The 13,218-nt window shown below is 39.6% G+C and overlaps 1 protein-coding gene across 4 annotated transcripts in view; it reads right to left on the bottom strand.

The window, feature by feature from the left end:
• The window catches only part of SUFU (SUFU negative regulator of hedgehog signaling), a 96,552-nt gene that overhangs the window by 41,333 nt on the left and 42,001 nt on the right, over nucleotides 1-13,218 (bottom strand). For 3 of the 4 annotated variants that reach the window (XM_089509755.1, XM_089509757.1, XM_089509758.1), the window contains exons 4-8: nucleotides 12,597-12,739; nucleotides 8,908-8,993; nucleotides 6,823-6,895; nucleotides 4,528-4,684; nucleotides 3,331-3,442 (exon numbers count right to left, since the gene is read on the bottom strand). In XM_089509755.1, coding sequence (XP_089365881.1) covers nucleotides 3,331-3,442; nucleotides 4,528-4,684; nucleotides 6,823-6,895; nucleotides 8,908-8,993; nucleotides 12,597-12,739 — 571 coding nt within the window. The remainder of the gene's footprint in view (nucleotides 1-3,330; nucleotides 3,443-4,527; nucleotides 4,685-6,822; nucleotides 6,896-8,907; nucleotides 8,994-12,596; nucleotides 12,740-13,218) is intronic. The other variant, XM_089509756.1, reaches the window with a different exon arrangement.

Genomic DNA, 13,218 nt, shown 5'->3' with positions numbered 1-13,218 from the left:
ACACCTGGTGTGGGATCCCCACTGCCCCAGAAGACAGAATCAGAATTCAAAATGACCTTAACAGATTAGAAATAATTCAGCTCAATACTACTCAAATAATTATGAGTCATTAGAACATGGTAAGGGCGGAAAATCAGCAGACTAACATAATAGTCTGTACAAATAAACTACACAGAACAAGGCTACTCTTTATTGTTGCTCAAAAGTCACTCTGCCATCCTGTGCATGAGGTTTTGAGCTGAAAAGATAAGTATATCCCTTCTATATTCCAAAGCTTCCAAGAAGGCTATGAATTGTTGGAAGCCAAGAGGCATCAATGCTTGTAAAATCATTAATGAGAAGGAACTCTACAGAATATGCTTGCCCCCTTCCTTTTTTTCACCTCTCTGTTTCTTTCTTTGGTCTATGTTTTTTGCTGTTTTGTACCTTCAAGTCATTTCTGACTTATGGCAGCCCTAAGGTGAACGTATCACAATAGTAAAAGCAATAGCAAGTACATTTCTATACCACTTATCAATGCACTTAAGCACTCCCTAAGCAGTTAACAATGTGTAAACTAATTGCCCCCAACAAACTGGGTACTCATTTCAGTGACCTCAGAAGAATGCAAGCTGGAGTCGAGCTTGAGCCCTTTGCTGGTATTGCACTCGCAACCTTGCGGTTTTGTGAGTGAGTTGCTGAAGTAAAGGCATTTAACCACTGTGCCACCAGGTTTGCTTGGCAAGTTTTTTTCAGGTGGGGTTTGTCATTGCCCTCCTCTGAGACTGAGTAAAATGTGACTTGCCCAAGGTCACTCAGTGGGGTTTCATGACCCAGCCAGGATTCAAACCCTGGCCTCCAGAGTGCAACACTCAAACCAATACACCACACTGTGTCTATGCACTCAATCCCTTTTGCTTGCTTCCTTCCTGTAGAAGTTTTCTCCTAAAACCGTTTATCCCACTAAAATAGAATTGGCCCTATACAGACGGACACTTTGGGCTGGCATGGGGGCGGAGTCGGGCATAGCATCCTCACAATGCATGTCCAACTCCGGCCCCAGGCTGCTATGATGCCACACATCACTCCACATGGTGAACAGCGTCACTGCGCTTCTCCGGCGCTGCGTCCATGATGCAGCACCAAAGGAGCTCCGCATAGCAGCGCCACTGTGGCTATCACACCCTTTCCAGGGCGCAAAAAGAAACTGCTTTTTGCAGCTGCTTTCCACGCCCTGAAAAGGCTGGATCAGGGCCACTGCATGAAGTTGCCACAGCCCCAGGAGGAAAGTGGCAGCTGGAGGCTGCTATTTCAGGGCTGTATGTATAGTCCCATTTTTTTCAAAAACATTATGTAAACAAGATTGCCTTATCACACCTCTATAATTTTTCTGGCATCGTAGCCTTTGTTTGTACTAAGACCGTATCACATGCAGCATCTGGAACTGCCCACCCAGTACCACCCCTTTTCCTAGTTTGGCCCACATGCACATGCACATAAATCTGCACCCCCTCCCCCAAATATCAATTAAAGCCTTTCTTATATTTTAAAAGACCTTTTTTTCTTTGTGGGCAGAGAGAACCTCTTGATTGGGGATAACCTTGATTAATTTCTGGCAGATGAAAACCATTAGCTAAAGTAGCAATTAATCTGCCAATGATTAATCTGCCAGCAATTAATCAAGTCTGCTCAGTCAGGAACAGGCAGATTAATGAAATAAATGCTGTTTTAACTGTAAGATTCTTTTCCACTTAGATTTCCAGGGATGTGTGTGTTTCTGAGAGAGACAGTCAGGAACTGGGCTACTCCACGCAAAAGGAGGTAGGGTGAGCAAAGTTTTCCCTTCTCAGCTTCCACTCTTTCTCCCTGACCACTACTAAACAAAGGGCACCTAAGCCACACCCACACCACAGCATGGCCACTGACCACCCCCTGATCAGCCAAAATTGGCATAAAGGTGTAACTGAATTTTCACACAGAAAATTATAGCACAACAGAAGTGAGAAAGGAGGTCATTAATGGATTTTTTGTTAATAAACTTGTCTCCAAACAATTTCCCACGAGAGAAGAGTGTCATGCTATAAGGCTGAGGCAACAGCAAAGCTAATGTATTACTATGATGATATACCACCATAGTATGATAAGGCACTTAGTCAGTTCCCACCTCATGATGGATACTAGCTAACTTCCACACATGAAAGTCTTTGGGGCTCTTCTACTGATGTTTTGGTAATCTTCCTTTTTCTATCGCCCTTCCTATCCCAAAATGGGTTTCCTGAAACAGTAAGGTTTTCTTTTTTTTACTTTGCAAGAGCATCGTGAGTATTTTCTCCTGTTTCTACCACAAGCTTATATTGCATTGGCTTTGCTGCACTCTGCTTGCTATAGATGCCAGATATTCCTACATAAACAGTCTATAATGATGCAGTCCATGTATTTAACTGAATAGTTGACACCAAATAATGTTTACTACTGACAAAACAGCAGGTTTCAAATTTACTCATTCTCTTTCTTTCCCTGGACTGCTGGTAGGCTACTATAAATCATGTATACATTTTGCCCTGCCCTTTGAGATAAGATTCATGATAGCTAAACTAATCTAGAAGTCAGAAAAACCTAGCCCCTGTCTATTTCTACAGGGTTTCCATATTATTATTATTATTATTAACCTTTATTTATAAAGCGCTGTAAATTTACACAGTGCTGTACATACAATCTTTTAGTTAGACGGTTTCCTGCCCTCAGGCTTACACTCAACAATTTTCTTAGGAAGCATGATATATACAGAATACATCCTTTGCTTCCCGTAAACAATGTGGCCCAAATTGATTACTGGAAGCATGATTCTGCTGAAAGCTAGGTGGGCCATATTTCTCAGGACAGTTGTTGAATTTGGTAGCAGTGACAACAGTTTTTTTTAGCAACAACAGGAAGGTGCAGTGCCTTGGTGGGATCTTGTATTGTGGGGGGGGGGGGATGCAACCTCCCAATCCTAGGAAGCTGGCTACATTAACTAACCATAAATAGTTATTCTCCTGCCTGTCCTGAAGGTTATTGGATTATAACATCTTAGATGACATATGCACTGTATAAGTCTTAATAAATATCTGAGAATTATGAATGAACTCTACCATATGCTGGTATAGACTGTGTCCTACTCTTGTGCTATGCTCCCCTTCCAAATTTCTTTTAAAGTGTGAGTTGGGCCAAAGGAATTTTCTTTCCAAATACTAAGAACGTATCTGAAATTCTATATAATTAATTATAGTATCTGCAGAAACAGGAAACTAGAGTGTCCTCTGTTACTCTTCCTCTCTCATCTGAAGACCAAAAGACAATTACATAACTTACGGTGCTCTGTCATTGTTCAGCCCATTCTGTCTCTGAGTGTTAATTGGAGGCAGAATAGGCTTACTGTTAATTTCGAGCCCCCTTCGCAGAGTCTCTCGGATTTGCTCTGTATCTGAAATGACAACAATTAAAAACAAAAAGACATAAGTTTAGTTCTGATTCTTTAGTTCTGACAAGCAACAGTTCAAAGACCAGGAACTAATTGCATGCTCTGCACCTCTCTCGTATGGCTTCCCCCTTTGTTTTCTGTTTGGCATTAATCATCATTTGCTGTGAAAAACTGGCAAACTGTGGTTTTTGCTTGCCCTCCAATCCAAACTATAATTGGAAATAATGGTTTATGGTGGAGTCTTCAAATCTGGTTCTGGGAGAAAATATTAATCACAGTTGGCTCAACTATGGCTTTGAAAGAAGAGGTAAACTTTTAAAATTTAAGCAAACTGGTTGTTTTTTCTAACACTTTGCTACATCATTGGGATGAATGAAACTCTGAATCTCCTCATATCCAGTTTAGTTCATGTTGTTGTTGTTTTGTATATTCCACTGCACTCAATTGTGGCAATGTTACATCCAGACCAAAGATTTATCATTATAGTATGCTATTGCACCTATTTCCAAGAAGAGACAATCTTTTCAATACTCCACATGATAAAATATACATTGGGACAATATCAATTCAGTTTCAGTACAGGTTTTATTCATCATGAGATACAAAATTTTTGACCTCCAGTATGCCACACCAAAGTTAAAGTGATCTGGATTTTACTCTGTTATAAAAGAGATCCCATTTCACTCTTGCTTACAAGTCCATAGTCTTGTTTAAAGGTTTACATTTTGTTTAAAGGTTTCACAATGCTTTTTACTCTACCATGCTACCTACATGGAAAGTCAGAATATAATTTAAATAAAGCAAATAAACCAACCCATACATGAGATGTCTCTTAAGCACTTCAATACATGTAGGAAATGCCTATCTTCTACTTTCAGTTTTCATCTGAAGCAATGCAAGCCTTGTAGGGAAAATATTTAGTTATAGCTACAATGTACTCCAAATGTAAAATGTGAACTTTACTTACTGAAAAACTAACCACTTTTATATTAACTTATATGGAAAACATTGTATTAAGCTAGCTGTAATGTATTAACTTGTGATGTCCAGAAATAAACTTCTGGCTACTTGCCTAAATTGTTTCTTACCTTTTCCTGACAATCGCCGGGGATGTGTGCCAATGCAGATACTCCGACTGTCTTCATCATCTTCTGGTGGACGGCTGAGGTCATCCCAGGCACATTTAGCACTGACACCACTCAGGTTTGAGCCGTCTGTCTCAATCCCTTTATCAACTCTGTCCTGCTTAAAAATATTCAAAACAGCCAAGCATTTTGAGGCTATGCTCCCATCACTGCTACAACACAAACTATTGAACAGTATATACTCAAGTCCAGAAATTTTATTCAAAAAATTCACCCCAAAAACCTGGGTTGATTTAGCCAGGAGTCAGTGTAAGTACTCAGCGTAAGCACTCTTATGTTAAAAAAACCCACACTCATCTCTGAGCAGAGTGGCAAAAGGCAAGAGCTTAGTCAGTTCTGGGAGAACTTTAAAGAAGCACCAACCCCCTCTACCCTCACACCTGGGGCTCTGCTTCTGACCTTTTTGAAAGTCTGGGTGGGAAAATGACAATGGTGGCAGCTCTTTGGCGCTTCTTCTCAAAGGAGTGATGAGAGGAATCGGGCTCGGAAGGATCTGAATAAGGCATTTGTCTATGTTTGTTTGGGTTAAAATTGCAACAAAGTTATTACATTAAACTTAAAGGCTATGATCACTCCAACTGTAGTTGCCATTTTCTTTGCTTTGCCTTTATATCCTTTTTGACATGTGTTTTCTTTGTCCTGCTCATCCCTGGTCGTCTCCCGCACACATCACACAGCCACTCTTTAGTGTAGTTCCCTCCTCATCCATCTAGCAAAAACAGTTATGCCTGCCAGTACTTGGCAAGTTCTCTGGCATCATTTTCCTTTGCTTCATCCTTTGGTTCCTTTCTTAGAGTTTTCTTGCTCTTTTGTGCCCTCAAGTTATTTCTGACTTTCTTCAGAGGGTGTTTGCCATTGCCATCCTCTAAGGCAGAGAGAGTGTGATTTGCCCAATGTCACCCAGTAGATTTCTATGGCTGAGTCGGGAATCAAATCCTGGTCTTTAGAAGTCCTAGTCCAAAACTCAAACCACCACACCAAGCTGGCCTAGGTTTTACTCCTAACATATTCATAAGTCATCAAAGTCCATTATTTTGGCCCCAAAACCTGCCCTTGACTTACACATGAGGTCAACTTACAGTCGAGTATATATGGTAGTCTCCTGTAATACATTTTCCAATTTAGGTAGAAGTTAGCACCTGAGAAATGAATGAATGGCTACAATACTTTGAATTATTCATTGTTTGCTGTGCATTATCTGAGCCACAGATTTGAATTCAAAACTAAATAACAAAGTGTTGTATAAAGAATGGGTTCTAAAGAATCAGCAGCAGTTCTTTCTTCCAGTATGTTTCAGTTTTCAAAATCACACTAAATCCCTCTTTGCATAGTGCTCCATTTTCCTGTGCAATAAAAAGGGCAACCTGCTCTTTAGTGACTTTCCTGACTTTCAAAGTTTAAATTGGAATGTAACTTTCCTGCAACTTCCCTACACAAAAAGCTATCTTTTTTAATGGAGAGTGTGTAACTGAAGAAAATTACTTACTTCCACTCTCAACAACTTCCACCAGATGGTGCTATTAGGCTAAATCTCAGGCATATAACTATAAATAATGTAAAAAATAATAACGTAAAAACAGAGAGAGTTTAGGGTTTTTTCATATACCAAATATAAGAATACATGTCTGCTCAGGACTACATTTAAAAAAAATATTTCTGTGATGTGTTCATCAAATGTGGTTCAAATTTGGCATGCTTCAGGAAAATTTCACCTTAGGCTTCCAGATTCACAGAGTACTGTATTCCTATACTTTTAATGGTCTTGTAGGCCAATTTCATTAGCACTGGCTTCTCTCATCACAGCAGCATAAGACCACACATGCTAAACTTCTGCAAAATTGTCAGATACTTTTCTTTCCTTGTGTGTTGGCAGGGGGTTTGGGAGCAGCACTCTGCTTCCTGCTTTAGGCAGTGGGAAAGAGTGGGATGCTGTAGTAAGTCTGACAATGGAACAGTGAGTTGTTGCAATTTACCCAGTATAATCTGTTGCAATGTGTTCAGTGAAGCCAAGCACACTTCTAAACAGGGTCCTTAGCTGTTTGAAACCTTAGCTCCAAACAATATGAACCCCAAGAGTCTTAATTTTAGACCTAGCAAAATGCTCATAGTGGCCAGGAAGTCTACTACCTTTCTAAGAATATTCAGGTTGGAGGATTGAGCTGTTCAGCACAACGAACAGAAGAATTACCAGATATCATAAAGGAACAACAAACGAGTAGTTAATAGTTAAACACATACTTGCAGATGTGGATCTATTTCAAATATAGTCTCTCCACGTCTCATGTCTGTTATTAACCATGGGCCTCCAGCTCTATAAATATGCAAAAACAGTGAGCATTACTACCATTGCTGCAAGCTGTCTAGGTTTCCAATTACATTAGTACAGATGCAATGACGTCCAAGAGGGAGAGAAAATCTGGATATGGGGAAAAATAATGAGAACTCGTGTTCATACACCCAAGAGACTGGATCACCCTGTTTCTCAGGTATGGGAAAAATTACATTTTACTACAGAACAGAAATGTGCAGTTTTCCAATAGACAATGAATAAATCATGCAGCCCATTGCTCCAGATATTTTGGGAGAAAATGCTTACAGTAAGACAATGAAAGTAATAGTAGCACAAAAGATAGACAACCTAAGTATGCATTGTTCCTCTATTTGAAATTTAAAATTAACAAAATTCTTTGTGTCTATGCATTTATTGTACAATTCATACAGTATATTTTCATTGCTCATATAACTAAGAGAAGAGGAAGAACATAAAAAAACATGTAATTCAGCTCCCTACAAAGGAGGGATATTCTAGAATTAAACTGTGTATGATAAATATCCAGTCTTTTTCCAGATAATCCTCATATGAAGCTTCTTCCTATGAGGTTTGTAAGTGCTATATAGCACCAAATCCCATGCTTAGTACGGGGACAGGGGATTGTATTAAATGAGAACCTAAGCACTTGACAAGAAATACCTTCCTAAGACAAGTAGTTAAAACGCAACTTGCCTTTAAAGAAAGCAACAATTGGCCAAATAAAATTTAGGTGTACAATTCTAAATTTAAAAGATACTGGAAAATTCTTAAGGTTCTCTAGTTTCCCATTATTTTGCTCTCATTTCAATACTTCCTTTTCGCAATGATTTATATGATAATTTTTACAGGATTTAGACTTGCAACACAGAAAGTCTTAAAGTTGCATTATAAGCATCAAAATGAATATTTTAAAAATCAATAAACAGATACAAAAACAGTGAGTAAAATAACAGAGAATTTGAGAAATAGAATACAATTAAACTTCAGATAAATTCAAAGTAAAAGACTTAGTCAACAGCAGAACGCCTGCAGGCAGAATTTCCAGTCTCACATCACAACAAAACAGATTTTCTTGTATAGCACAACAATCATACTTCAGATGGTAAAATGCATAGAACAGCCTCCTCAGATGACAGGCAAATTTGCAGTAGTGAGGATTCATCCTTTGGTATCTTTATATTAAGCTATCCTGAGTCTCATTTTCATCCATTCTTACTTTGAAGATACTTAGTAATGTAACTTATTCATAAATGTGACAAAAAGATTCTAAATTCAAGTGACCCTGTGAAGTCAGAATAAGACAAATACCAGGGCCCTCCGTTCTGGTAGTCAAGGGTTCCTGTCTCAGCCCAGGATTTCCTCTGCCCCATCCCGGATTTGCCCCTTTTCACTTGCTGCCCCTCACTCCTGGAACCTTCTTCCCCCACAAGCAAGAACCATCACTTCTTTAACCAACTTCAAAACGGAGTTGAAAACCATCCTGTTCAGAGAAGCCTTCCCAGGCATTGCATAATTGTCGCTTACTATCTGATGTTCTTTTGTTGCCTGTTTATCGATCCATTTCCTGTACTGCTATGTATTGTATATGTATTATCCTACTTGAGAGTATGTATTTTCCCTGGAAAATGATTAACCTCCCATTTTGAAGCCAAGCCCTCCCTCCAGTCCATCTGCCTTGGTCCAGGCCTCGGAGGTAGAGAGGAACTGCTGGACCTCTTACCCTTTCCTGCCACCACTCCCTTCTCCTTCTGTGTCATGTCTTTTTAGATTGTAAGCCCGAGGACAGGGAACCGTCTAACTAAAAAGATTGCATGTACAGCGCTGTGTAAATTTACAGCGCTTCATAAATAAAGGTTAATAATAATAATAATAATTTACATGCATCCCTAGCTTCATAATACATGCCAACTTTGAAATTTAGATTATTATATGATTAAATTTATCTTTGAGGAATTTTATTTCTTAATTGCTTACACCATGGTTTCCAAGTTATCTGGAGATGTTATACTTACACAGGCACTGTCCGCAGCAGTTCTAATATACCCTGTCCATTCCACTGTTGTGCTGCATGGAGTTCCTCTGTGCAGACCCCAACAATCTAAAGGAGGAGGAAAGGAGGGATAGTGGTCACTTATAACATGCATCCAAGGTATACATTGAAAGCTAGACTGAAAAAATGCTCAGGGTAGACAACTATAGAAGGAGCAGGGGCTATTCCCCCACCACCAACAGGCCAAATGGCTATTTCTGGCTTGACTGGAAGTAAGGAGATATTACTTCTGATTATAACAAATGACCAAAATACACTCGTCCCTCCACATTTACGGCTTTGACTTTTGTGGATTTGATTATTCATGGATTTTATGAATATGTTCCCTCTAGGAATATCTAGGCCTCCAGTGCAACTCTATGGTCAACTTTAACCAAAAGTTGCACTGCAGGACCTAGAGATTCCTAGAGAGAACACTCCACTAGGAATTTGTAGCTCCTCCAGCGCAATTCTATGGTCAATGTCTGGCAGATGTTGACCACAGAGCTGAGCTGGAGGACCTAGAGATCCCTAGAGAGGTGTTCTCCCAGGTAAAAACAGTGTTTTTATTATTTGCGTTTTTTCCACATTCATGGGGTTCCTGTGCCCCTAATCCCAGTGAATGTGAAGAGATGAGTATACTGCCAATTCCTACAATTTTGATGGGGGGTAGCAGGGAACAAATCAATCCACCATGTATTTGTTGGGATTTGAGTTGTTTTATTAAGATTTTTTTTTTTTGCCTTTTATGAGGCAAAATGGGGGTCCAGGAATTCTGAGGATCCCCAAAGGTTTCAGGAACCACAAAATGGGCTCCCATTTTCTCCATACCTGCTTTAGATTGTACCAATTTGAACAAATGCATGTGCAGCAGATGCAAATTAATCAGTACTTAAAATTGCACCATGCAATTTTAAAATTTGGTTTACTGTACTTTTCTTACAGCAATTTCACAGCCATGTATGGTGAAAATTGCCTAAACAGCTTAAGAAAATTTAGTGCTCAACCAGATCCTTTCTCAAAATTGGCACGCTGCAAACAAACTGGAAAAAAAAAGGGGGGGGGGTTACCTAAGCTATTGCCACACTGCAAAATTAATGCAGTTTGACACTGCTGTACCTGTCATGACTTCATCCTATGGAATCCTAGATTTGTAGTTTGTTGTGGCACCAGCACTCTTTGATGGAGAAGCCTAAATATCTCACAAAACTACAAACACCAGAATTCCACAGCAATGAGCCATGGCAGTTAAAGCAGTGTCAAACTACATTAATTAAGCAATGCAGATGCAGTTCTAGATGCAATGCCAAACCATGGTATGGTATTACATGTATTGCTATCCGGAGATCTGGCTTTGCCCACTCCATCCAACAAAAGTTAAGTCTGCAAATGTTTGAGGATGAGGAAGGGGAAAACACAAAGGAAGCACATGAGGCTGAGGCTCTTCATTGGTCTTTGTATAATATCAATCATTTTATATTTTGTCTGATTCATCTCAAAGGGTTCAGAGGTTCAAGAATATGACAGTGAATCATGCTTTCATTCCTTTCCTTTCCTTCTCTTTCATATGCAAAATCTTTCCTTCATTCCTAAGTCTCCTAACAACAGAAACCATAATTAACACTAATATTCAAAACACAGTTTGATATTAGGGTTTCAAATCCCTTTGCAAACCCTGATTTGGAGGTTAGCACTAGAAGATGCTTTCTAGCTTAGATGCCAGGGCAAACTATAATAAAAAGAAACCAAGAAATGGAGAACATATTCATATTCCTCCTTTTCTATCAGTCCCTTATGTTACTACCTAGTAAGATGACTAACAAGGATCAGGGCATAGTTTACATAAATGCTCCTCATTTGTTTTGGCAGGCTGAGCTCTACAACTGAACCACAAACATGAAGCAACAATCTGGTGCCTGCAAACTTCCTTGCTTCAATTGGCTGACTAGATTAACTTGTTTGGCATAATATACACAGCCAACTGTTTACTGAGTGATGTACTTGCTGGTGCAGTGAAAGCCAATACATCATTCTGAGGTTAAACAAGTTTCCAACACAATAAGACATGGACATACCAGGCTAAGCTGGAATAGTAGGCACTAACTGCCTTGGACAACTGTTTTTACCTGATTAAAAGTTGGCCTAGGTTTTAAAATGATAGAATTTTAATTGATGCTACTTTTTACTACTGCTTTGAAATGATACTGTATTTTCTGGCATATAAGACAACTTTTTAACACGCAAAAATTGCGTTAAAAGTTGGGTGTCATCTTATACACGGGGTTAAGCCCTGCCACAGAGGCCGCTACAGAGCCTCGCGGCCCGGTGCATTTGCTGCCGGCCTCCTCCTACCTTCCAGGCCTCCCTGGTCCCTTGAAGCCAACGTGCACAGCCTGCTGCCGGCATCCAGGCCTCCGGAGGACCCTGGAAGCCGGTGCACACGTGCCTGCTTCCAGAGGCCTGGATGCCGGCAGCAGGGTGTGCGCGTGCGTGTGCCAGCTTCCAGGGTCCTCCAGAGGCCTGGATGCTGGCAGCAGTCTGTGCACGTGCGCGCACCAGCTTCTGAAGTCCTCCGGAGGTCCCTGGAAGCCGGCGCATGTGGGCGCCAGGCCCCCTTAACTCGGCCATTTAATAGGCCAGGGCGCTGCCTGCATGCGAGGCAGGCTTTGCAGGCCTCAGCAGAGGCCTGGGGAACCGGCGCACGTAGCCAGTTTTTTAAATGAAGAGGGGGTCGTCTTATTCCGTGAGTATATGCCAAACCCTATATTTTGATTTTAAAAGTTGGGGGACATCTTATACACCCAGTCGTCTTGTACGTCGGATAATACGGTAGTTTAATTGTAGATCCTAATTTTGTATTTTGTTTATTTATTTCACAAAAATTGCAATATGAAAATGCTATGAAATGACTCTATAGCCCTTAAAGGCAGTAAATAAATACCTAAAACCAAACAATGGGGGAAAACCTTTAAGAAGGCAACAGAGATTAATTTTAAAGAAATAATTCTCTTTTATACTAGCTAGTTTATATATCAGTTTTGTATGTTATAGGGAAATACACAGTGTAATACATCTTGATAGTTTTCTTCAAGGTCAGTGGGCAAGCCACAGCAATACCAATGGTTCAGTGTCACTGAAAGACATTTGAAAATTATAGAAAGTGCTGCCACAGAAGGTTTTTGGAGTGCAACCCTGAATAACCTGAGTTATCCTGAACTGTTATATAACCAGGATAATCTCCTTATAATTCATCAATTGTGGAAGGCAAAGGGGAAAAAACCAGGAAAGTAGAATCCAAGAAACTGTACTGCATGAATGATAAAATCCTGGATGCAATTTAACTAGCAAAAATATGAAATATATGAAGCCTCTTTAATAGAGTATTATAAAGGGCTCTCAGGGACTTTTACAAATTTTTTTCCAGACAGTCAGATTGATCTAAACCTGCCATAGTAGTATACAATTTGAGACTAATTTTACCTTCAGAGACATGGCAAACTTGAATCGCCCATGCAGTTACCATTTAAAATAAAAATGTGATCAAATATTTATAAATTTCTAAAAGGATGGAATGGAACCACAGACCCACGGTTATTGATCTGAGTAAATACTCAAGTGATAAGATATTATCACTTAAAGGCAATTAGTAGAAAACTGATTCTGTTACCATACCTGAAGAAATGTAACAATCCCAAATGGTGTCTGAACTGGCTGCATTTGGGGATCTTCAGTTAGCAGCATATGCTGGATCCTAGACTCACTATTGTCCAATGGACTATGCCATGATACATGATCACCGCTACAAAATGTATTTTCTGTTGGGGAGAAATGAAGAAGAGTAAGAGGAACTGTCATCTAGTACTCCTATATATTTCTACCTGTTTCTTTAAAAGGAAAGGTGTAAGAAAGAACTGCAGCAAATAAAGTTAAGATTTATTTACACACTTTTTTCTTTCACTGTTACCTATCTTCAGTCAAAATGAGCATGTAACGCATGATAAAAAGAGAAAGTCTGTTAAAGCCACTACAATATTTAAATACAGACTTGTAAGATGGTCTTGCAAAAATTCTTGTAAAATCATTTATGGACAGGTGGTTGGATATGCAATAGGTTTTGTGATATGGTGTCTGTCTGGTCAGAAAAAAATGTTCTTATCACACCCTGCATTATTTTAGGATACCAATATTTTGTAATATTTTATTATAACAGCAGTTACAAAGAGGACATAAGCATGAACATAGAAAGGTCTGATGAACTTCTGACTGGTCACATAGACCTAAGGGCATGTGGGAA

The sequence above is a fragment of the Sceloporus occidentalis genome, unplaced genomic scaffold, assembly GCF_023333645.1.
Source record: "Sceloporus occidentalis isolate IW3139 unplaced genomic scaffold, rSceOcc1.0.p SCAF_2, whole genome shotgun sequence".
Lineage (NCBI taxonomy): Eukaryota > Metazoa > Chordata > Lepidosauria > Squamata > Phrynosomatidae > Sceloporus > Sceloporus occidentalis.
Note: the sequence above shows the minus strand (reverse complement) of the source record. Positions and strands in the feature narration are given on the sequence as shown.